Source organism: Podarcis muralis, chromosome 12, assembly GCF_964188315.1.
Source record: "Podarcis muralis chromosome 12, rPodMur119.hap1.1, whole genome shotgun sequence".
NCBI classification, from domain to species: domain Eukaryota; kingdom Metazoa; phylum Chordata; class Lepidosauria; order Squamata; family Lacertidae; genus Podarcis; species Podarcis muralis.
Window position 1 is genome coordinate 18,140,432 of NC_135666.1, and position 23,596 is coordinate 18,164,027.

Below are 23,596 nucleotides of genomic sequence, written 5' to 3' on the forward strand. Positions count from 1 at the left end.
CTGACCCACCAGATGTTGCTGAACTACAACTGTTATCACCCCTAATCACAGGCCACACTTGCTAGGGCTGATGGGAGTTGTAGTTCAGCAACATTTAGAGGGCCAACTCCTGTTGTAAACCATGGGGCAAACCTCAGTTACAGTACATGGTTATTACACTCAAGCCAGGGTTTGGACAACAGCCTAAGCCATGTTGTGGCCTAGCACAAGACAGTGGCACAGCAGAATGACCAGGGAGGAGCAATCTAGATATAATAGCCACAAACCCCCCAAGTGTCCTATTTTATAGGGACGTCCCTGATTTAGAGAAGCCGTCCCAGTTTCTGATTTCATCCTCGAATGTCCCACTTTTCCTTAGGATGTCCCTATGTTCATTGGAGAAATGTTGGAGAGCATGGAGTTACCTGACCTCCAAGCTATCTGAAGGCACTCTTGTATAAGGACCCGTCTGGCGTGACTGGGGCAACCCAGTAAGATGTGTGGTATACAAATAGTAAAATTATTATGGAATGGGGCATCCCTATTTTCCTCAGAGAAGTGTTGGAGGGTATGTAGCCATGTTTGCACTAAGCCATGGTTCGGCTCCTGTAAAAAGTGGGTTCACATCAGGCTCAGTGAAGAGAGGAGCTACTTATACCCAACAGAAGATGGTCAGCTGGCAGAAAAGCGAAGAAGGAAATGGTGCACAATAGATCAATGGGAGCCCAAAGCAAAAAGTATACCCAGGGAAATGTTAGGACTGGGTGAGGTGGAATCCTATTTAGGACTAGCAAATTCATTCAGTGTGTCAATCTTTTAAGGGTTGGAATGGCGTGGGACTGGCTGGTGCTCTGAACTCCAGCCTGCAAACGCAGCAATGTTTCATTTCAGACTCCAAGGGGAAAGTTGGGCTGCAGGTTCTGTCTCTGAAAGTTGCTCCAGCTACATCATCCAGTTCTGATTTTCTGATGGGGCATCTCCTCTTCTAACTGCAGGAATGGCAGACACAGACACGTGGGACAATTGCTTCCCGGTCAGGCCTCTAAAATGAGCCTGTGGGAGAGCAAAGCCTCTTTAACTGGATCTCTGTCATGGTTCTTTGCCCCCACAGACCCCGTTAAGAGCATCTGCAAGCCCCTGGAATCTTGCACCACTAGTGGAGACTGGAGTGGAGTGTGACAATATCTAGCTGCAGGCATGCTTGTTAAGAAATATTGCCAAATGTAAAGGCTCTAGGCAAACCAATATCCTACCCTATCTGGCTTCAGAGAAAGTTGCCTATATGGTGTTGCATGAGCAAGAAGTATCCTAATGTTTTCCCTTCCATGGAATAAGAGAACAGAACTTTGCACCATGCCCTCTGCTGGTAAAAAGGATGAAATTCATAAATATCTAGTAAAAGTGATTCAACTGAAAGGAAATGTATCTTCAGGCCAGTTAGCTATGATAATTAACCAGTTTTTGTTTCGTTTTGAATCTATGTAGGGAACAGCCACATACACAAATTTATATTTTAGGGATTATTTTAGGGATTATTATCCAGTGAGAACATTCGGAATAGTAACACATAAATGCAAGATGTGTAAAATATTAGCAATATTATTATTTTTTAATGCTATAATACTAAAATCTCCAGCTCATCCATAACTTGATGAAATGAAAACCTATTCCTGATTTCAGAGGTAACAGTAACTCTCAAAGAGGTTTAAAAAATGTATAAACCCACTTACCCAATACACTACAAGACAAATATCTCACATTGATGTTTTAAAACCGTGAATTAATGGTGGTGCATTTCAACCCAATACCAGATTAGCAAAGCGTAAGAGGGTCACAGCTCCTACCCACCTTCCCTGGTAACCCTCTACCAAAACCCAAGTTCAGTCTTGAAACCACACTTGTCTGAAAAAAAAGGCAGTAGCTAAAATGATTAATAAGAGAACAGGAAAGAGAAGGGAAATAAAAGAAAATCAAATTGGGCAGAATGAGATAGCCTCCCCATTTCATTCACAGGAAATTCATCCAGATTTTCTAGAAGAGTTTTGATTACACTCTTCCGTTATAAGCCAGGCATCCTTTCACAGCCTGGTCTATCAGACTCATCCTAAAACATTGGGCAGTTTGCAATGCTGTAGAATTTATCAAGGCCAACTTTTGTATGCATCCAGTTGTCAATGTAGCAAGAACATGTTCAATAACTTCTACACTGCTAAGATATCTGCTAGTTCTTAGGGTGGACAACATGGAGGTAAAGGGTTGAATCCAATAATAGCCATACGAAGAGTAGACCCATTGGAATTAAACATCTACTGACTTATTTGCAACACCAAGGTTTAAATCTTACACTCTTCCAATTCTTCTAGAGAGTAGTATGTCAATTACCTGATTGTACTAAAGGGGAGATTTCATTTTAATAGCACAGACGGGCCTGCAATTGCACTTCTAGCACACTTTGGGGATAAATGGATCAGAAGCAAAGCTTTCCAAAATTCCAGCAAGAGAAAAATAAGTAGGGCTGAGCTATCAGAATAATCCCACTCCACAGCTATATATTTCTGTTAATGTTGGACGTCATGCAACCAAACCAATTGTCATGATGCAGGTTTGGAAGATATATGTTGCCATTTGGAGCACTGAAACCCCATCTCTGACCATTAGACATTTTAAACCAACCTTAAATTTTGAATTTTTCAGCAGGCATTGTCCCCACACTTTCAAGCATACGTTTCACAAATGCTGAAGATTAGATGCTTTCTCTTTCAAATATAAAAGCTGATGTTCGGAGCAATCCATACTCTGTTCTGATCTACTACATTCTGTGCACTTTTACAGAACACACGCTTTTCAAGATGAATTATTCTTTTTTTAAAATACAAAGTGGTATGTCTTCTGACACCTGTGATTCCAGAATGAGTGAAGAAATGTTATGTTTTATGTTGTGAACTGCCCTGAGATCTGCAGGTGAAGGGCAGTATATAAATTTAATAAATAGTAATTATTATTTTTAAAAGAAATCTGAAATTGTGAATGTTGGAATATACAGGAAATGAACGAAATATTTGTCAATGCACATTTTGTACACATATTTTAATGGTTAATGAGCAATGGCGAATGGACATAAACAAACGTGGGACATTTCCTCTCTCTCCCCCCAACTTTCCTTTTGTAGCTGCTGCCATGTATGCACTTCTAAATTGGTCAAAAGCTGAAAATAAAAGGACTGCTACTAAGCATTCAAAACGTACTGCTTACAATGGCTTCTCTGCAACTAAGCCAAATCTCACACCAAAAGGCATGCAAGTTCCATCAGAGGAATCAAGGCATCCTGGGACCCCCATCCTCAACCCCTCCTTGAAAGTGAATGGGCCCTTTTTAAAACCAGCTTCTTGAACAAGGGGAATCCAAGCTATGCGACTCCACGATCCAAGTCTTGGTGCGTGGATTTGCTTTAGAAAAAAAACAAAAAAACAGTCATGCCTCATGTTACGTCCACTTCATGTTATGTTCTTTCAGGTTATGTCTCGTGGCGACCCAGAAGTACCAGAAAGGGTTACTTCTGGGTTTCGCCGCTTGTGCAGGCGCAGATGAGCAAAATGGCATCACGTGCATGCGCAGAAGCGGCGAATTGCAACCTGTGTGTGCGCAGATGCGCCTCTGCGGGTTGCTTTCTTTTCACGTTGCGAATGGGCCTCTGGAACGGATCCCGTTCGCAACCAGAGGTACTAGAGTATTCTATTTCTGCTATTCAGAGGAGGAGATGCAAAAGAGAGAGATAGGCAGAGCAGTAAAGACCACAGAAATTCTTGTTAAAACCACTTTGGAGTTCTGAGAATTCAACAGATATTTCAGTCTGCATTTTAGAGCTTCTCTTGTGATCATTAAGTCCAGAAACATGTTCGGGGTTTTTTTGTAAAACACACACACAAGCCAATATTCTCAGAGTCCTGAATTTTGCCTCAAAAATGCACATTCATTCATTCTTAACAGGGGCTCTCCCTTTTATGATTACGTCCTCACCTCTACTTTGGGTCTCCATCAGCACCACTCCCCCATCCATGCATTGGGAGAAAGATCTGACGATGGGAGCCCCATCAACATGCACAGGTTCCCTGTGTGACTCTGTACCCCAACCGCACAGGGTTCTAAACAGCATGAGAAGCCGGTTTGTGCAGGGCAGGATCCACTCCTCAGACCTTCTTCCTGATGCAGATTGGGTGGCCAGTTGATGGAGGGGCCACATCCAGCAACCAGAGCCTTGCTGCCCCCCCCCCATCCAATTGCAAACATGTGGGAAGATTTAGTTATTTCCGCTTTTGCTTTAGATACTCTGTGCTTGTGGCCAAAATTTATAAATAAGCACCTCCAGATGTAGCATGCATGTACACTTCATTAGCGAGTCTCCCTAGCAAAAAAACAACAACCATCTAGCTGCATGCACAGAACGGCAATACCTATATTCAACCAAGGAGACTATTCCTACACTGTTCTTTAGACTGGCAGTATTTGGTAGTAGTTTTTCTGCCACTCTATTCTGACATTTTACACCCATTCGGATTTTTTGGATCTGGAGCAGCCAGCACTGCTACAGACAGATTGGACATCAGAAGCCTTTCTCTCAAGGGAAGAATAATGAACCGAGGGCTTGTGGCTACTTGCAGGCGAATGGGCTCCATAGCGGCACCCGTCCAGGGTTTTAAAAACCAACGCTCCTTTGAGAACGCCTGGCGGCTGCTCAAATCTCAATTGCTCACAGGAGATCTCTGGCTGCTCACTGTCATGGAAAGACACCCCTTTCCCCTCTTGGTGGGCAGATCCAACACACGATTTGTTGCTACTGTTGCTGCTGTTGAGGTTAGGGCCATTTTTTTGCTGAGGATTGAACACAGCTTGAAAGGAGCACACTTCCTTCACCTCTCGGCCAAGTAAACAGTTGCTGCAGTTGTCAATGGCGGCTGTGTTGCCTTGGCCCCCCAGCAAATCGTTGCTTAGCTTGTCCCCTTGGTGCAGCAGGCCAGGACTGCATTTCTCTCCGGCCGCGGAACTTTCTGACAGCAGCTTCCTTCTCCGATTCCTCACAGCGTTGGTTCGGAAGGCAAAGCCCAGGTCAACAAGGCTGAGGAAGAATGAGAGGCTGCTGAGCCCCCAGATGAAAAGCATCATGATGGATTTTTCTGTGGGCCTGGAGATGTAGCAGTCCACGTAACTCGAACAAGGGGCTTGGTTGCAGGAGAAACGTCTTGGGACAAAGAATCCAAAGAGGTAATAGTGCCCCACTCCAAAACTGGCCTCTGTCAATATTCTCAGAAGAAGGTGAACTGCATACGCCCTGGAAAAATCAGGAACAGCCATTTCGTTTCCTGTATGGGCGACTCTGCTCCTTTTCCCTTTGGACGATTTCTTTGCGACTTTGCCACCCGCCGAAGGTTTGATCTCTTTGTAGCGACGGTAGGCTGCGGAATGTGCCTTCACAACCTGCCTGCACACTTTGTGCAATACGTAGACGCCAAAGATGGCGTAAGGGAGCAAGACGGACACGGTCTGAATGAGCCAGAAGCGGAAGTGGGAAACGGGAGCAAAAATGTCGTAACACACATTGGAGCACCCTGGCTGTAAAGTGTTGCAGACAAAGCGTTCCTGCTCGTCTTGGTAGAGAGGGTAGGCTGCTAAGAATATCACCATAAACCTCAGCAGGATCACAAGAGTTAACCAAACCTTCCCTAGAAAGGAAGAACAAAGGGAGACATGTCATCGCTAAAGGAGTTGTGTCGTATTGTAGAATCCCTGCATATTTTTTACCCTGGTTGGCAACCACACACACACCAGCTTCACCAATAGGCTCACTCATACACCAGCCAGCCAGCCAACATGCAGGCAAGAGACTAGATTACAGTTGCCATATTTCAAAAAGTGAACACAAAAGTTGTTGAGGTGTTGTTGTTTTTTGAAAATTTAAATTTTTGAGCTATTTTTAAGGAAATTCACCAAAATCTAGACTTTTGACATGAGTTGCCATACATCCGGATTTCCCTGGAGATTTAAGAGATTTCCGCCTGGACAGTGGCGTAGCGTGGGTTGTCAGCACCCGGGGCAAGGCAAGTAATTTGCGCCCCCTAACCCATGGATTTGCGCCCCCTAACCCGTGGATTTGCGCCCCCTAACCTGTGGATTTGCCCTAACCCCAGATGTTGCGCCCGGTGCGGCCGGCCCCCCCTGCACCCTCCACGCTACGCCATTGCGCCTGGACACTGTTTCCGACTGCCATATTCCAGCTATGTCTGGGAAATTCCAGATGTATGGTAACCCTATTCTATATATTCCATGCATACAGCAACAGAGGGCTTTGGTTAAGAGTTCACCCCTGACACTCAGCTGATCACATCAATTTATCTCTGTTGTCATGTATATGGGAGCCAACAGCTGAGATGCACAGACTTGAGCCCCACATTGGGCAAAAGACCCCTGCATTGCAGGGGTTGGACCTGATTATCCTCACGGACCCTCCCAACTCCATGATTCTATGATAAATTCTATGATGATAAATTCTGTGAAGGCTCTGTTGCTGCCCACATTGGGAACGGGGGTGTGTGAAAGGGTTTTCACTCGCATCTTGACTCGCATGGCAGAAAGTGGCTGAGGTGCATAATGTAGAAATCCTTGAGAAACAAAATGGAGATCGGAGATTATCAGCCTTCCACAACTTAACCGACTGAAAACATTGTCAGACTACAACATGCTATGTCCTCATTAGCCTGTGTTCTGTCCACCCCAGCACCCACTTTAATGTTCTTCTCAGAAGGTTTTTCAATACCTCAGCAAAACTTGGGGTTCTTTTGAGCCTCCTGCAGTTCCTCCAGCACCTCATGGATGGACCACTTTGGCTATCTGGGGTGCAGCACTCAGATAACAGAGTTTGCTATTATTAAAGACGATTTGAGGATTTCTCCTAAGGTGCACCTGGCAACATTTCTCAGGAGACGCTTCCCAATTTTGAAGCATAGGTGGTTGCTCTACCTCAGGTGAACATTTGAGAGAAGCTTTTTCCCCTTCCCCTTTTTTTAAATTAAGCATAGGACCAGAAGTAGCTGCCTTATGCTGAATGAGAGCATTGGTTCATCTAGCTCAGTATGGTTCACACTGACTGGCAGAAGCTCTCTGGGGTTCTTTCTTAGCCCCGAGATGCTGGGGATTGAACCTGGGACATTCTGCATGTAAAGCAGACACCCTACCACTGAGCTATGGCCTTTTGCCCAAAGACTTGGAAGTTCTGCACAGACAGTAATCGGAGAGTCAACAAGCCCAACTTTTCATCACAAGAGAAGAGAAATGGAGACGGAGGAAATGCAAAGCTTTTGGTATGCACTCTTAGTACTGTTCTTGCTTGCTTGTTTGTTACCTTGAGGGTGGAGCCCCATTTGCTGGCAGAGAAAAAAAAACAGGGGAAAGATATATCATAAATACATAATTTTAAAAATATAAAAATTCGGCACATAGGTTTGGGAACACAAGGCATCTCAGCTCTAAAGGTAAAGGTAAAGGGACCCCTGACCATTAGGTCCAGTCGTGGCCGACTCTGGGGTTGCGGCGCTCATCTCGCTTTATTGGCCGAGGGAGCCGGCGAACAGCTTCCGGGTCATGTGGCCAGCATGACTAAGCCGCTTCTGGCGAAAGCAGAGCAGCGCACGGAAACGCCGTTTACCTTCCCGCCAGAGTGGTACCTATTGATCTACTTGCACTTTGATGTGCTTTCGAACTGCTAGGTTGGCAGGAGCAGGGACCGAGCAACGGGAGCTCACTCCGTCATGGGGATTCGAACCGCCGACCTTCTGATCAGCAAGTCCCAGGCTCTGTGGTTTAACCCACAGCGCCACCCATGTCCCTACATCTCAGCTCTAGAGAGAGCCAATTCTAGAATGCCTTGAACCCATTAAGAGCTTAGCAATGACCTTCGTTAATTTATTTACTCCAAATTGCTGTAGGCAATGTGAGTATAAACACCCACAGAAATCACTCTCACCAAGAGGACTGACAGAATCAAGTTTTTCGATCAGTGCAAAGTTAAGGGGGAAACCAGATGTACACATGCTAGCTATTGGCCTCAAAAATCCAACAGAGGACTCAGTGAGAACTTGGTTCAGCAATTGCCCATCAAATTACTTCAAGCCTCCTTATTTTCATCTGGGACCTGCACTGTTGAAATGATTGCTTAATAAAAGTGTAACTAGGCTATCATGCAAGGCGCAATAAGTTCATGCTCTTGCATCTGCATTTGTTTTCATGTGCTATTTTTCTAGAAAAAGAGGTGTTCTCCTATAATGGCATCTGAGAGGTGCCGGAACTGAGTTCCAGTGAGTTCCGGCAGGAAAAAAGCCCCAAAACAACTAATGAGAAAGACCAAAACAGCCCTAAATTTAAATAAAGGATAGACGTCAAACAGCAATATCAAGTAAATTTTTCATTTACAAGCAAATGTTATTAAAATGCAAACGAGTGACTTCTAGAAACAACCAAAAATACACACGCACAGAACAAAAACCAGGACACAGTTTCCAGGAACTGGGTGCCAACCCTGAACAAAAATTAAGATGTGGGTTTTTGTTTTTTTAATACTCACCAATAATCGTCACATTGTAGCTGACAGCAATGATTAAAAAGCCGACTGAATCCCAACATTCCATGTCTGAACTCACTTGCAGGGATCCCCCACTTACTGAAGGAATACGAAAAAATTGAGCATTTTCAAAAACCACAGCGATCTAAACAGAGAGGGCAAAAAACATTCGAGAGCTGGCCAGGAACAGGAGTAACAAAATCCTCTGCAGAGAGAAATGAGCCTTCCTTAGGAGACCCAGCTAAATACCACAACTTCACAGTCCTATTGATTGCTCTTACCTCTGCCCCGACAACTGCAAGAAGACAAAAGGCAACAGGAATTATCTCTGCCATTGTCGGCTATTCTTACTCTCCCGGGGCATTCCAGCCTCCTGAAATTGCTGGGATAGTTCAGTGGTGAAAGAGAAATCAAGCAGTGGAAGAAATAATAGAAGCGGCTTTGTTTCTCCCCCAACAAGTGATAAAAATGGATAACGTGAGGAAAGAGGATACTGAAACATCAAGTGTTATGTCTGCGAATGGCATTTTCCTCTACAGCAGCGCCATATGAAATGAGAAATAAAATCCAGCTTCCAAAAGATGGTCACACGGTAGCGTCACCAACGGAAATCAGTGGTCTCTCTGCACATTCCTATTTCACTCTCCTCAGTAAATGAACAGGAAATTTATTCCTGTGGGACAACAAAGCCCTGAACTTGGGGACATGAAACCTGCCTTGCTCCCTCAGCGTTGGGCAGCCTGGTCTTTAAAACCACGAACGCTGAGAGGTGGCGGCAAAAGTGTGTCTGTGTGGAATGCCTTCCGCAGGTGCTCAAAATATACAGTATCTCCTTCCTCAAACATTCTGCCCCTCAAAGAAAATTAATGGAAGAGGTATATGAAATCAAACATGGAGAAATAATAAAACTTGGTGGGTCAACCAAATAAAACTGAATTTCAGAAGGTTCAGATCAGACAAAAGGAAATATTTATTCACTCACACTGCCCAGTTACAACTATGGCTGTGGTGGACACCACATTGGAAGGCGATTTTAGCAGGGGATTACTTACATTTATGGATAAGGCTTGTCAATGCCCACTAGTCATGGTGGCTTATAATACCTCAAGTATTAGGGGCAGTGTGGCAGTCCCTGCGAAACACAAATGGAAGAGAGATATTGCACTCACATCCTGCTTTTCGAATTTCCATAGATAACCGATTGGCAGAGTTGGCCCTACCATTAGGCAAAGTGAGGCAATCGCCTCTGGCGGCAGATGGAGGTGGCAGGGTCAGCACTCCCCAACTGTTAGCACCATCTGAACTGTGTCTCCTCAGAAGTATGCCCTACTGAATTCAATTGAACATACGCCCAGATAAGTGGGGCTAGGATTACAGCCTCCATCATACTTAAAAAAGCAGATCCAATAAAACGAATTATTTCAATGGGATCTAATCTACGTAGGACTAAGTCTAGATACAACATATTTCAATGGTTTTACATCTATATTATTTACCATGTTCTAGCTGAGGGAGTTTAATTTTAACCTATTTTTATTTACATGTCCTCTGTTGCTGTATATGTCCATATCTCTGGTCTGTGACCGTAATAAATTGATTCAGCCTGTCACCTTAATACAAACACACCCAGCTCTGGGATTGGTTTAGGTGAAAGGCAGTTCAGAATTTGAAAGTAAAAAAGGAATATTACAAAATTGATAACAAAGCCTATGTAAGGTGCTGTTCTTAACCCATCTTGCATATGTAACCCATATGTAAGGTGCTGTTCTTAACCCATCTTGCATCCTTACAGCAGGCAAGGAGGATCTCCAGCCCATAGACCTAATCCAGATAACCATGCCTCTTACTCCAGTCCCTGGAACTCCCATGGCCCATTTCCTGCAAACCACACCACTTTTCCCTCACCTCATCCCCATCCTGTGCCAGCAAGACAGCCATACGGGAAGAAAACAGTTTTTAAGGCGGTTCACTTTCTATCCTGTCTATCTGCCAGCTCACCGCATTTCTGTGCTGGCCTCGGAGGAAGAGACTTTCCTTCCTTTGTAGTCAGGGCTGATATCAAGTGAGCTGGCACAGAAGGAACGATCAGTCCTTCTTCCACCATTCCACTCCCTTGTCTGAATGGAACTAGGCTATGAGACTGTAGCACCTCAGTTTAGTTTTATGGCATTTCTCCATGCAGTAACTAGAGGAGGGTACCCAAGCACATTGCTGCTTTGCAGCATTCACCAAGCGTTTATTATTTTGGTGATGGGGGGGTGTCCTTGCAGGTGCTTTTAAAAAAATAAAATATAAGTCACCACTGCAGAGTTAAAATAAGAATCCTTTACACATTATTGGGTTTCTCCAGTGACCGTGTTAAAAGACAAAGCTCAAATCTGTTTATTCAGTTACTGAATGAAGATACTGTTTTGTGTGTGCTTCACCCCCTCCAGCCATTTGAGAAAGAGAGATGGTGGCAAGATGGGCCGCTGTATTTTGGCAAGAAAAAGTGATATCCACAAACAGAGGCTGCATTTCAACTAGGGCACAGAGACCAAAGCGACGATAATGAACTGATGCTATGAAACAGGTTTACTTACCTATAATTTTGCCTGTTCTCTTTTAGTAGTCACACACACAGGGCTGCGAGTGTGTGGATCATGGCAAAGAAACAACCAACGCTTCGAGAGGCATTATTTGTCCTTCCCCTGTTGCAGAAAGTAACAAACACCTTTCCCCTTAATTCTTTTTTGACGGTCTTAGGAGACTGCGTAGAGACCACATTAAGGACGTGAAAACACAGAGATCGGGGGCCACCCTACTCTTCATGCTGCTTATCCATCTTCCAGCCGTGCCAAAAGGAAACTCTGGGAATGCAGGATTTAAAACTGTGTTCGAAATCTATCTACTCTTTCAGGTTGAAGGGAAGCCCCCCCCCCCAGCCCCCAATTTCTAGACCAAGGGTGACAACTCCAGTGGAGACATGGGAAGAGTGGGAGAGGATTCTGTAGTCGCAAGTGCTGGAGAAGGCCTGTTCTCCACAGTGATTTTCACTATTCTGGATCATTTATTCTGGGTTTGGTAGTCATGGGCAGGAGCCAAAAGTCCCCCCTCCAACCACTGGAGATTTTATTCAGCCTCCTCTCTTGCTGCTGAGATTTCAGCAGGCTTTCCCTATACCAGGGGTCAGCAAACTTTTTAAGCAGGGGGCCAGTCCACTGTCCCTCAGACCTTGTAGGGGGCCGAACTATATTTTGAGGAAAAAATGAATAAATTCCTATGCCCCCAAAATAATCCAGCATTTAAAATAAAAAGAAACATTCTACTCATGTAAAAACACACAGATTCCCAGACTGTCCGTGGGCCAGATTTAGAAGGCGATTGGGCCGGATCCGGCACCTGGGCCTTAGTTTGCCTACCCATGCCCTATACCTTTGCAAGTATTTTTTCATATCTATAAAAGGGAAATACCACAATACAACATGCTAAGCTTCCACCAAGACCACCTCCGCCAAGACCACGTGTTCAACAATGGTGCCACTTTGGGGCAGAAGACCAGAGTCCCAATCAGGAGAATGGACAGGGGGTGCCAAATGTACCAGAACTGGCTGAACTCATTTTGAAGGAAGCAAGGTAATGCACTTTACTATCTAAAGAGCTCTATCCTCCCAGTAAAACCAGCAAGTGCAGAGTCTACAATTATCTAAATGCACTGCCGTTTGCCAATGCTTCTTTGCAAAGCAATGTCCTCCAGCTTATAGCTGGAGCGGTGTGATGCTTAGAATATTGGACTAGGATCTGGGAGACTAGGGTTCAAATCGCCACTCAACCTTGGTTCAGTCAGTGTCCTTCAGTCTAGGCTACCTCATTGGATTGTCATGGGGATAAAATAGACAGAGGAAGAAGTGAGCTTCTTGGAAGAAAGGTGGGATGTAAATAGAATAATAAACAGATCAAATTTATGAGTGCATAATGGGGTTTGCTTTTTGAAATAGGGGTACACCTTTGTAATCACAGCAGTGAATCAGCTTGAAAACACAGGGCAATATTAACAAGCCAGAATTTTTCAGCAGTTTTTAGCAACCTTTGATGAAAGGGAAACAGATCTCCTAGGAACAGTAAACTCTGGAATCATCCAGAGAAGAACCCTAAAAAATAATAATGCTCAAGTACTGCAAAAATGTAAAATTAACAAAAGTAAAAATAAAACCCACATTTAACAGATTTTGTTTTGTTTTTTAATTTTTAGTGCAAGAAACATAACCAAGTTAAATCACAGAATCAGTACTAATTGAAGAATATGGAAAATTCTCCTATACAGAGGTAGAATCCAGTGCACAAGGCTAAAACGATATCCAATATAGTCTAAACAAGACTGAGCCAGGTTTTACGGAATCCACTTGAAATTTTACAATAAATAGACTATACAATCTTTAAAGTTGTTTAATAAATTTCACAAAATTATAGTAGATGCATTGAGAACTTTACATAATGCAAACCTTGCTCTCTTTCTGATCTTCCCTTACACCAGCCTTCCCCAGCCTGCTGCCCTCAAGATGTTTTAGATTACAACTCCCACTGGTCCAAACCAGTTGTAGTCCAATGCATTTGGAGGGACTTGGTTGGGGAAGGCTGTCCTATACCCACTGCAAACTGTGCTTGCTAGAAAGTCAGCCCCAAAATGTTCTGCAGACTGTTGATAAAACAACTCCAGGTACAATCACATTTCTATTGAGAGAGGCACCGTAACCCAATTCTAACAAAAGCTGGCCTTTTTCACTCTCGCTCTTCTCTTCTAAGAATTTTTAAATTTGAAACATTCTAGTCAAGGAAAAGGCAAAAGGGGGACCCTCAAAACTTGATAGAATCAAAGTTTCGCTATATTGGCACAGTAATAAAAATAGTAGCAACAATAACAAAGTAATGAGAATTAAACTGATTGGGGAACATAGATGGGCAAAACCTTCAGGTCATGTAATACATGTTAGTAGAAAACTCTACTTAAGTTATTAGCAATTTAACCTCATCAGTGTGTGTTACCCTTTTAAGGCAGATAGCATAACCAAGGACACAGCTGTCTGATAAAAACCTTTAATGCTCTGGAGTCATAAGCATATTTAGGGAACGCAGAGGGAGCATCATTCTGCGTTCCTGATTCGGCACTGTGGAACCAAGCTAATAGCATGGTAAGTGTCTTAGGGAAGGGAAGGGGACCTGGGGCTCTTCTAATATTGTACTACAACTCCCATAATCCCTTACCGTGCTGGTTGAGGCTGGTGGGAGATGCGAGTCCACCATCTGGAGGACCACAGATTCCCCATTCCTGTCCTAAGAAAACCAAGGTCTCCTGCCTACCCAGGACTGGGGAGCTGGCTGTGTAGGTGATAAGAGCCTCGACTGTAGGCCTGCTGGGAACCAACATGTCTAAGCCACCCTAACTTGCACTCCTTAGTCAAGATCCCCAGATGGAAACATGAATTCACACGAGAGAAGTAAGCGCTTTCTGTTTCTTATGCAGCAGCTCACACCAGTAGGGAGCAGTTGTTCGGTTGCCTCTTTAGTAACAGGAGCTGCCGCAGAAGAAATTGAGAAAAAACTTGCAGGTGTGCAGACATACCTCCTCTTTGGCATCCTGCAGGGATTGGAAGCAAAGAGCTCCCCATATTCAGAGCCGCATGGATGTGCTCTTGTCACATGAAACAGCTGGGCTGGAAATGTCAAGTGAACAATTCCTAATTGGGGTTTTAAGGCTCAATGAGACCAGATAAAGAAATGTGTAAGGGCATGTCTCCTGCAAGAGCTGACATTGAAGCTAATGGTAGTAGCTCAGGATGATAGCTTGTCCTGCACAACCCCCAAGGGGAGCGGGGTGCAAGTGCACATCTGGAATAGGAGTTTCTGCAGAAGACGCTCTGGTGGAACGTGGTGTGTATGGTTTCACTCAAGTAGTGCATGTAGAGCAAGTGCCATACATCGAAGACGAGGTCTCGTCTATTTCGCTGTGGCTTGCACAGGAGAATTTGTGGAGCTTCAAGATCATGGAACTTACTGTACAACTGATTTTGGTTTTTGTTTGTCTTATGCATCGTAAAATGGCATCCTTCTCAAAATGTGCAAAATAATTCATAGATGCTTATATAGAGCACAAGGCTTTTTCACCTTTCCTTTTTTTCAGAGATAACGTGATTTGCTTTATATAAAAAAGGTATTCAACTCGTTTATCCCATTAAGGAAAAGAAGAGTGGGAACCAGTAGTAACAACAACAGAAGTACAATATAATCAACAAAGCAACAAAATTTTCTTCACAGTTTGCATTTTGTTTAAATTTCTAGAAGCACCTACACTGGAAAATGCATTTTAACGGTTTTTATTCTGAAATCTAACCTGTGACAAAACACTTGGTAAAATTAATATAGATTTCTTCTTCTTCTCTTCCTCCTCCCTCTTCTTCCATGGACCCTTTTCCACTAGAACAGAAACTCTTTTTTTCATTTTTTTTTTCTATTTTATACAAACGGATTGGTTTCCATTTAAAGTAAACATATAAAAAACTTGAGGCTATTGCTTGCAACATTGAACCAGGAAGTGAAGGAAATCATCTGTCCCTGCCATACAAAAGAAGATTCTCTCTCTCTCTCTCTCTCCCACTTTCTCTCTCACTTAATCTCTGCTAAATCTCTAAATGCAGTGAAAAAACTTGCAAACAAAAAAAGGACTACTGCACCCAATGCAAATTTCACCTCCTTGGCCCAAGTTCCACTCTCACCTGGATCCTTCCAACAACCATAACTTTATAGTAAGGAAAAATAAAACTATCCCAAAGAACATAGGAAGGCACATGCAGCCACATATACTATGAAGCAGCCAGCATCCGAGATCCACCCTGTGGGAACACACCACGGACACGGTCGCTATAAATTAAAAAAAGAAAGAATTCCAAACAATCACCTGATCTTTTTTTTTGTATACTTTTGGTTCAGCACTAGAAATCAAGTCAAATTTTGTTTTTTCAAAAAATACAATAAAGGCATACGAGAAACAAAATATGCATAATAATTAAGGGGGAGAAAAGGCTAATAAAACAGCTTATGAAGGGAAGCCTAGTGGATGGAGTAGGATGGAGCCGATGGGAGAGAAGAAAACAACCGATGGCGTCTGGTTCAGAGGCTTGTGCTACAGTAGATACTGCCTTCTTCATACTTGCTGCTTTGCAGAAGCAGGAAAAGCGACTCCCAGACAAACAGCAAGGGAGGAAGGAAAAAAGATATAAAACCCAGAAAGCCAATGGAAAACACTGAAGAGAAAGTGAAATACTTTCAAAATCCTCTCTCATAGTGCTTCTTCCAAGCCGATCTTGTGGTGTGTTTTTAAAATTCCCATGCCGTTGTCTCTGCTGAGGATCTTTTTCTTTTTAATAACACACACACTTGCTTTTCTGTTCTTCCAAGCATATGTATGTAGTTTGCCTTTTCCTCACATAAAAAAGGACAAATCTGCAGCAAAACAACAGAACCAGCTTTCTTCCGAAGTTCTTCCCGATGTACTGACGTCTCTCTCCTGTCCGTATATTTATTCTTGTGTGCTACGCAACGGGGGAGGCACTGTAAAGGCAGATCTAAAAACAAGAATAAGGGGGGGGGGGAGAACGAGGGGGGGGAAATAACAATCCCCTCCCTCCCAAAGTTGATGATAGAAACAGTATTTCTGAGGACTATCCAAGACTTCAAACATTAGGAGATAATCGCAGGTGACCACCTAACTACAGTCAGATTGTCCGAACTGACTGACCGTTTCTTTGCTGATTTCCTGAAGTCCTTATACTTGTCTTCACACAAGCGGGAGATGGCCTGTAGGGAGATGGGCAAGGGAGAAAGGTCAGACACGTGAAATAGCCTAGTACTGACTGCTCCGACTGGCAGCAGCTCTCTAAGGCTTCAGGAAGAGGAAAGTCTTTCCCATCCTCTGCGTTCTACCTGACCCTTTTAACTAGAAATACCAGGGGCTAGACCTGGGCTTTGCTTTCCCCAAAAAACTGGAGATGCCATGGCTTTACTTTGGGACCTTCTGCTTGCAAGCCCATGCTCTGCCAACTAAGCTATGGCCCCTCCATCTTTCTTTGTAATCCAAGCCTGGCAAAGTTGAGACCCTAGCAAGCCAAAAACAGCCTGTCTGCCATGCAGCCCACCCAGGTGCTCATTAACCCCTTCCTGTTCCATTACTCCAATTTTGTAGCCCACCCAGACAGCAATGGCAATGATCTCTCTCTCTCTCTCTCTCTCTCTCTCTCTCTCTCTCTCTCTCTTTCTCTCTCTCTCTCTCTGGTTTGAAATTCTGCCTTCCCCATCTCTCTCCTGTGACATCCCAATTTTGCTCTTTCATTTATCTTGCTATTGTACAGTATGACACTGTTGTAAATTGATTGCTCTGTTTATTGTGTGTACACAAACACACACACACTTTTTAAAGCCTACACTCAAGTTTTACTAGTGGGCTTACATCTTGTTTGAAATTTTTCAGAGAGTTCAAAATAAAAGGTCAGCTTGCCACATCCACAAGGTGTTTGCGATGGGAGGAGATCCAAGGTTCTCACCTCAAGTTTATATGCCCTGTCCCTGCTGAGCGGCTCCAATGGAAAGCTCAGGTTGTTTGCTTCTGCCAGGGATCGCAAATCAAAATAATACTTGGCATAAACACTGGAGGGAACATTAATGTTGAACTGCAACAACTCAAGAAACTGGCGTTCCAACTCATTCCTGCAAAATAAATAGCAAGACACGTTTTAAACTCTTGACCCAAAGGACAATAATTTACTTTGTCTTATAACAGGCTGACGCCAGAGAAAGAAAACGTATTTTAAGCTTGTCACAGACATCTCATGGGAACCTGAGCTATCTTCAGCCCAGGCAGTTTGGGAACAGTTGCTCCTCCCCATCCACCCAAATGTTCAGGTTCAACAAAAGGTTGTCATACGTAAGCTTTTATCTCATGTTTGTTAACGGACTATCAAGCATTCATTTCCATTGCATGCTTGTGGCTCACTTCCCAGCAATGGCCAAGTATGAAATTTAACAGCAGATGCTCAGTCATCAATACAAAAAAAAAATAAATTGTATTAGATCAGTCATGTGCTTCAGTTGCTTGTGATTTACTTGGTCAGACAAGTTCCAGCACATTTTGACTTGTATAAGGAATTTTGGACTGTAACAGGACTACACAATATAATCTGTAGGGGAGTCAAATTCTCTTTGTTTTATGAACTTTTAAATGGGGCTTTTTGTATACTGTTGAATTTCATTCCAAAGCAGCATCTGTTCCTCAAGCTAACACACATAAATATAAACAAGCTCAGATCGACTTTCCCCATTTTTGATGTACCTGTGTAGGAAACTCCAATGCTTCGCAATGGAAGAAGAGGTATAACCAGAACACCCTGAGGCAAAGGGAGTGTAAGCCAAGGAACCATCCTACTTTGATGAAGCCTGAAAGCCGCTCCTTCACTTGCCTCCTCTGCTCTCTTCCTCTTTCATGCATTTGACTAAAGCTTCCCATCCTCCTTACTCTATAAAACTAACCCATGTCTTCTTCAAAGTTGCAAAGATTTTAGAATTCTGCTTGATTTCTGTTTAGGTACACCAAGGTACATCAAGTGTGAGCAATTGCAGTCACCTAAGCAGACCATAAAGGAAACCACTCTGCAATGTGTTGGACTGCCATCATTCAAGCCTGCAGCGAAGCATAACTAGAATAAGACTATCAATGGCTACCAGCCAGCATGGCTATCATCTACCGTCCAAGGTAGTATGCTTCCAAACACCAGTTCCTATGCAGCAACGGGAGCTCACCCCGTCGCGGGGATTTGAACTGCCGCGACGGGGTGAGTTCCCTTTGCTCGGTCCCTGCTCCTGCCAACCTAGCAGTTCGAAAGCACATCAAAGTGCAAGTAGATAAATAGGTACCACTCCAGCAGGAAGGTAAACGGCATTTCCGTGTGCTGCTCTGGTTTGCCAGAAGCGGCTTAGTCATGCTGGCCACATGACCCGGAAGCTGTACGCCGGCTCCCTTGGCCAATAAAGCGAGATGAGCGCGGCAACCCCAGAGTCAGTAACGACTGGACCTAATGGACAGGGGTCCCTTTATGGAGTGGTAGTTCTATTAGCCATTGTGAGAATGCCAATAGTTAAGACAGAAGACCCATCTAACCAGGTTGAATCCAAGTTAAATTAGTTGAACTTACTTCTCTTTGAAAAATCAGTGGGGCTAAAGTTATGGCTAACTTCCCATTGATTTAAATGATACCTAATCTCAACTAATTTAGTCTAGCTCCAACCTTGTTTATTTATCTGTTGTGTTTATTTCTCTACCAAATAGCTCCGAAAGTGGTGTGCAATGCAAGATGGATCATCATAATAAATTTAAACAACATATTTTATTTTTTTAAAAAAAGGCAAAATAATGGTCAGTTCTATTGTACATCATGGGGACAACAGAAAGAACAGTGAACTCACATGTCCTCAACGGTGATATCTTTCAGAATCTGACAGTAGTCCACATTCCACACGGCCTGGTCATCCCAAACTTTTGATGCCAGTAGAATTGCACCCAGCACAATTCGCTTCCAGTTTGCTGGACATATATCTATCTCCGCATAAGTTAAAAGTCTTTCAAGATATACCTGAAAAGACACAGAATTTTCATTCGTTCATTCATGGCACTTTGCGAATAACAGGTGTGACACATCTCTACCCCAAGGGGGCTTACAATCTAAAAACAGACAAAAGGAAAACAACAGAAGATGGGGGTGTGTTGAGATGGGGGTAGGCAGGGTTTTTTTTAATTTAAAATATGCACAACGTGTTTCATTTAAACATGCTGTGGCTTAATAATAATGAGGAAGATAGTGATGTCAAAGTTGGCCCAAGTTATTGGTAGAGAGAAGGACTGACCAAATCCAGTTCCTCACCTCTGGATTATGTACTAGAGATTCATAAGTATATATCTATTGCCACTGGAATTTTCCCTCTCCCACCAGCTGCACATATAGTACCTTGAAACACAATCCCATGAAATTAATTCCCTCCATTCTCCTTGTGATTACTTGCTCCATATGGCCCAAAATACCAGATTGCTGGTACTCTGTCAGCATCACTTTACTGCCACATAATTGTTCCCTAGAGACTTGTCATGCAAACTACATTTCAAAAGCTTCCTATACTTTCCTGATACAACATTCATGGGTTCATATTCAAGAAAAACCACAGCAATTTAGCCTCCCTTTACTGCTGGTATTTTAAGACTCCAGCAGAGAGACAGCTTTCATCAGTACTGGTATGGCAATACAGCTTCAGGAGTCATAGGTAAAAATCAAGGTAACTTCGAGCATTGCATTTTCAAATCCAAGCCATCTAAGTAAGTGGGGAAATAGTATTCTGAGATATTTAGCCACACGAGAGTTTAGCATAGACAGGACTGTTTGGAGGACAACCATGAATTAAACAGGACAATGTAGAACAGCTAAGTGACAATCAGCAAATGACGCTTAACACAGGTTAGGTTCCTACACAGAAACCGGTATCAGATGCAAAGTTAGGCTGGGACCCTGACTTGCCCTAACCATGGTTAAAACTGCTGGCAATGGTTAACTTCCCAGAAGGGGAAATTTGTATTCTGGAAGAGAGATAAGCCCAAAGGGAGCACATGATCTCTTCAGCTGCTTGCAAATGTAACCATGATTAAAACAATCATCAGTGTTATTTATTTAGGAGACCACTGTAAGCAGATGAAAACATTAGCAGGATTCTAATCGCACTTGTAACAAATGCGATGGATAAAATAGACAGATATAAAATATAGATTATGATATAATATGCAGTTGGAAACGCTGACATTAGGACCCACAGAGGGGATGGCGGGAAGTCGCGAAATTAAGAGAAATCTCTGTACAGTGGTACCTCTGGATGCAAACGGGATCCGTTCCGGAGCCCCGTTTGCATCCTGAAGTGAATGTAACACGCGACTGCAAATCTGCGCATGCGCGGGTCGCGTTTTGCCGCTTCCACGCATGCACGTGACGTCATTTTGAGCGTCTGCGCATGCGCAAGTGGCGAAACCCGGAAGTAATGCGCTCCGTTACTTCCGGATTGCCGTGGAGCGCAACCCGAAAATATTCATCCCAAAGCTACTTCAACCCGAGGTATGACTGTATATGGAAATGTAATTGGTTTTGCTATAAATCTATACTTGAAAAATCAAATAAAAATGATTTCTATATATATATAAAATAAAACAATCATCACTGTCAAATCTGCCTTGGCCTCTACAACTGGCAACATCAGATGCACTCAATTAAAACATTATATCCTATATCAGAGGAAGCAATATTTCTACCGGTTCTAGTGCAAAGCAAGTAATTCCAGGTGTTCCTGCAGTATACATCATCCTCCACTTCAGAAATATGTGTGTTATTATTTACACACCCACTTCACACCCATCTTTGTGTTATCTAATAGTAACTGCCTCTTGGCCAAGGTTGCTAGAATACTAGGTGTATACACCTAATGACTGTTTCCATTGGGGGGGGGGTGTGTGTGTGTGTGTTTGCTGTTCGATGCTTAGGAAAGAGGTTTCAAGAAATAGAGCTTCTTCTCCAAGCAAGCAATAGTCAATGTCTCCAGGGAGCAGTTTTTGCAGGCTTCAGGGCCTGAATCCTATCCACTAAACTCAACCAATGTTATCAGGGGGAAATTCAGTATGTACGTCAGCAAATTGCACTCCAAAAGCAGTAATCACGAGCCTGTTCTTCATGCTTCATTGCAGACTGCCCTAGTGAGCATTCCACTATCAAATATCCTCATATAAAAACACCTTATTTAAAGATGTCCTAATTGAGCTTAGTCAGCTGTGGTTTGTAGCTATTAAACATCTGAGGCAACAAAAATACTGCTTATGGGCTTCTCATTGGCATCTGGTTGGCCACAGTGAAAATAGAATGTTGGGCCAGATGGGCCTTTGGTCCGATCCTGCACGGCTCATCTTAGGGTTTTATGGCAGGCACAGTGAGAAGTCATTTCTATGTTTTTCCCCCAGAGCTAACTTTCCACTTATTCTATGCTCAATATTGCATGTTGAGTGAATGGTGTTGCTGGTATTCTAGTGCATGGCTGTTGCCACTCGCTTATATTACTGCTCCTGGCTCATTGTAACGGAGTCACAGGATACACCAAGATACTATTTTAACAGGGTTACCTGTTCACTCAGAAGCAAGGCCCAACTCTGTTCAAAAAACCTAACTCCCAGGTATAGTAAATGCACATAGAATTTCATATATCTCAAGCCTTTCTCCCACCTGTTATATATGGGTTTGTTTGTTTGTTACCGAAGATATATATATATTGCTGTACACCACCCTGATATTTTGTGAGATGATGGTATAGAAATATTATTATAAACAGATAAAAGTAGTTCAAAAAGTAAAAACAAAAACCTAGCTATTTATGACTGCGTTTTAGTTAAAAAAAAACCCAAAAGCATTTCAGTCAGCGATTTGAAAAATAAAATTCATAACATTCAATTAATGTTCATTAAGGCTTTTAATGCATGTGGGATCATAATTTAATTGTCTTTCCCTCCCATTTTAATTTCATCACCTATTAGAACACAAAATCTCTTGGCAGCTTTGGAAGCGGTGAGAAAAATTACATAGTTTGTGCTTAATTACGACTCGCCTTTTCTTGTAGAGTTAAAACAGGTTTTAATTGAAAGAACTTAATTAAAGGCACGGAGGGCTGCCAATTTGCCCCTCACTTAGTTTTTCCCTGCTGGAGACCTGTCCTTCCAGTGCAAAGGAAGAACTCACCTAGCTGAGTGGCTACAGCAAATCCCACTGAATCTGACAAAAGGCTGTGCAGAGGAAGTCCTGAGCAGCAGCCAGCCCTGCTGTGCACTACCTTGAGCTCCTGGGAGGAAGGGTGGGGTAAAACCGTGCTTACATTTTTATAATTAAAACAAGCTATCACCAGATTCTACCTACAGGGCAAATCTGGAGATTTCTCCTCAGATGAAACATCTGAAGAAAACAAAAAATATTTCAGCGCGATTAGTGAAATGTCTCAAGAGGGGTTGACACATCTCTTTTGTCCGCATGCCAACACAGAAATATGCAGCTGCAGATTCAGGTCACCCTTTGGTCTATTGCAGAGAGATCAAGCATGGAAGCTTGCTCACAACTAAAAATGCTATGTGCAAGAAAGCAAATGTGTAGAGTAAATTCAACTGCATTGTTAAGGTCTAAGTTCCCTGGAGAAATATTGTAAACTGGTTGATAAGTCTCAAAGTAGGACCAATTCAGCCAGCTAGCCCTGGGGATTATCTAATTGATTTTTTAATTTTTAATTTTATTGTTATTCATGTTTTTATACTGTATTTTATGCTGCTTTTATAATTAAGTGTTTTAAATTTGTTGTTAGCCATCCTGAGCCCGGTTTTTGAACCGGGAAGGGCGGGGTACAAATAAAAATTTATTTATTTTATTATTTAAAAGCCAAAGCACACAACAGGCCTTGAATCCACTTACAGTATGAAGAAACCTAAGGACAGAGAGCTTCAGAACAATGCTCGGAAGAGTTGGGGGTTCATGCTTGTAAAATGAGAACCACAAGCTAACACAGAATGATCGTTAATTCTTCAAACCAGGATTTATTGGCCTAGCACCACCCACAGGCTCTTCCCACTGACAGGATTTTGGAAATATGTTTGATGTGGTTTTGGAATCCTGTAAGGAAAGGGCTAGTAAATGTTCTTTGCGTTCTGTTCCTGGCAGGCCTCGTCACAGAAGGGGACCCAGCCAGGTGTCTCCCAATTTCAAAGCAAGGAGCACAACTTCTTGTACATACAGTCCGAGGTCATGTTTTCCATCTTTCCAGATGTAGGGCTGCAGGGCGACTGTGCAAATGGGTCTTGATTTAGCAGCAACTGCGCAAAGAACATGGATCCAAATAGCTTACAATTGCAGACTGAATCTAGTGATGGTA

The 23,596-nt window shown here is 43.0% G+C and overlaps 2 protein-coding genes across 2 annotated transcripts in view; both read right to left on the bottom strand.

The window, feature by feature from the left end:
- Positions 1-1,523: 1,523 nt before the first annotated feature.
- On the bottom strand, positions 1,524-10,324 carry GJD4 (gap junction protein delta 4). The gene is made up of 2 exons (XM_028751054.2): positions 8,591-10,324; positions 1,524-5,696 (listed from the first exon to the last, which is right to left on the bottom strand). The coding sequence occupies exons 1-2, from the start codon at positions 8,652-8,654 to the stop codon at positions 4,519-4,521; spliced, it is 1,242 nt and encodes a 413-aa protein (XP_028606887.2). The 5' UTR covers positions 8,655-10,324; the 3' UTR covers positions 1,524-4,518.
- Positions 10,325-12,784: 2,460 nt separating this feature from the next.
- Positions 12,785-23,596, bottom strand: part of CCNY (cyclin Y) — a 105,553-nt gene continuing 94,741 nt past the window's right edge. The window contains exons 8-10 of the mRNA XM_028750002.2: positions 19,076-19,242; positions 17,161-17,323; positions 12,785-16,417 (exon numbers count right to left, since the gene is read on the bottom strand). Coding sequence (XP_028605835.2) covers positions 16,301-16,417; positions 17,161-17,323; positions 19,076-19,242 — 447 coding nt within the window. The 3' untranslated portion in view covers positions 12,785-16,300. The remainder of the gene's footprint in view (positions 16,418-17,160; positions 17,324-19,075; positions 19,243-23,596) is intronic.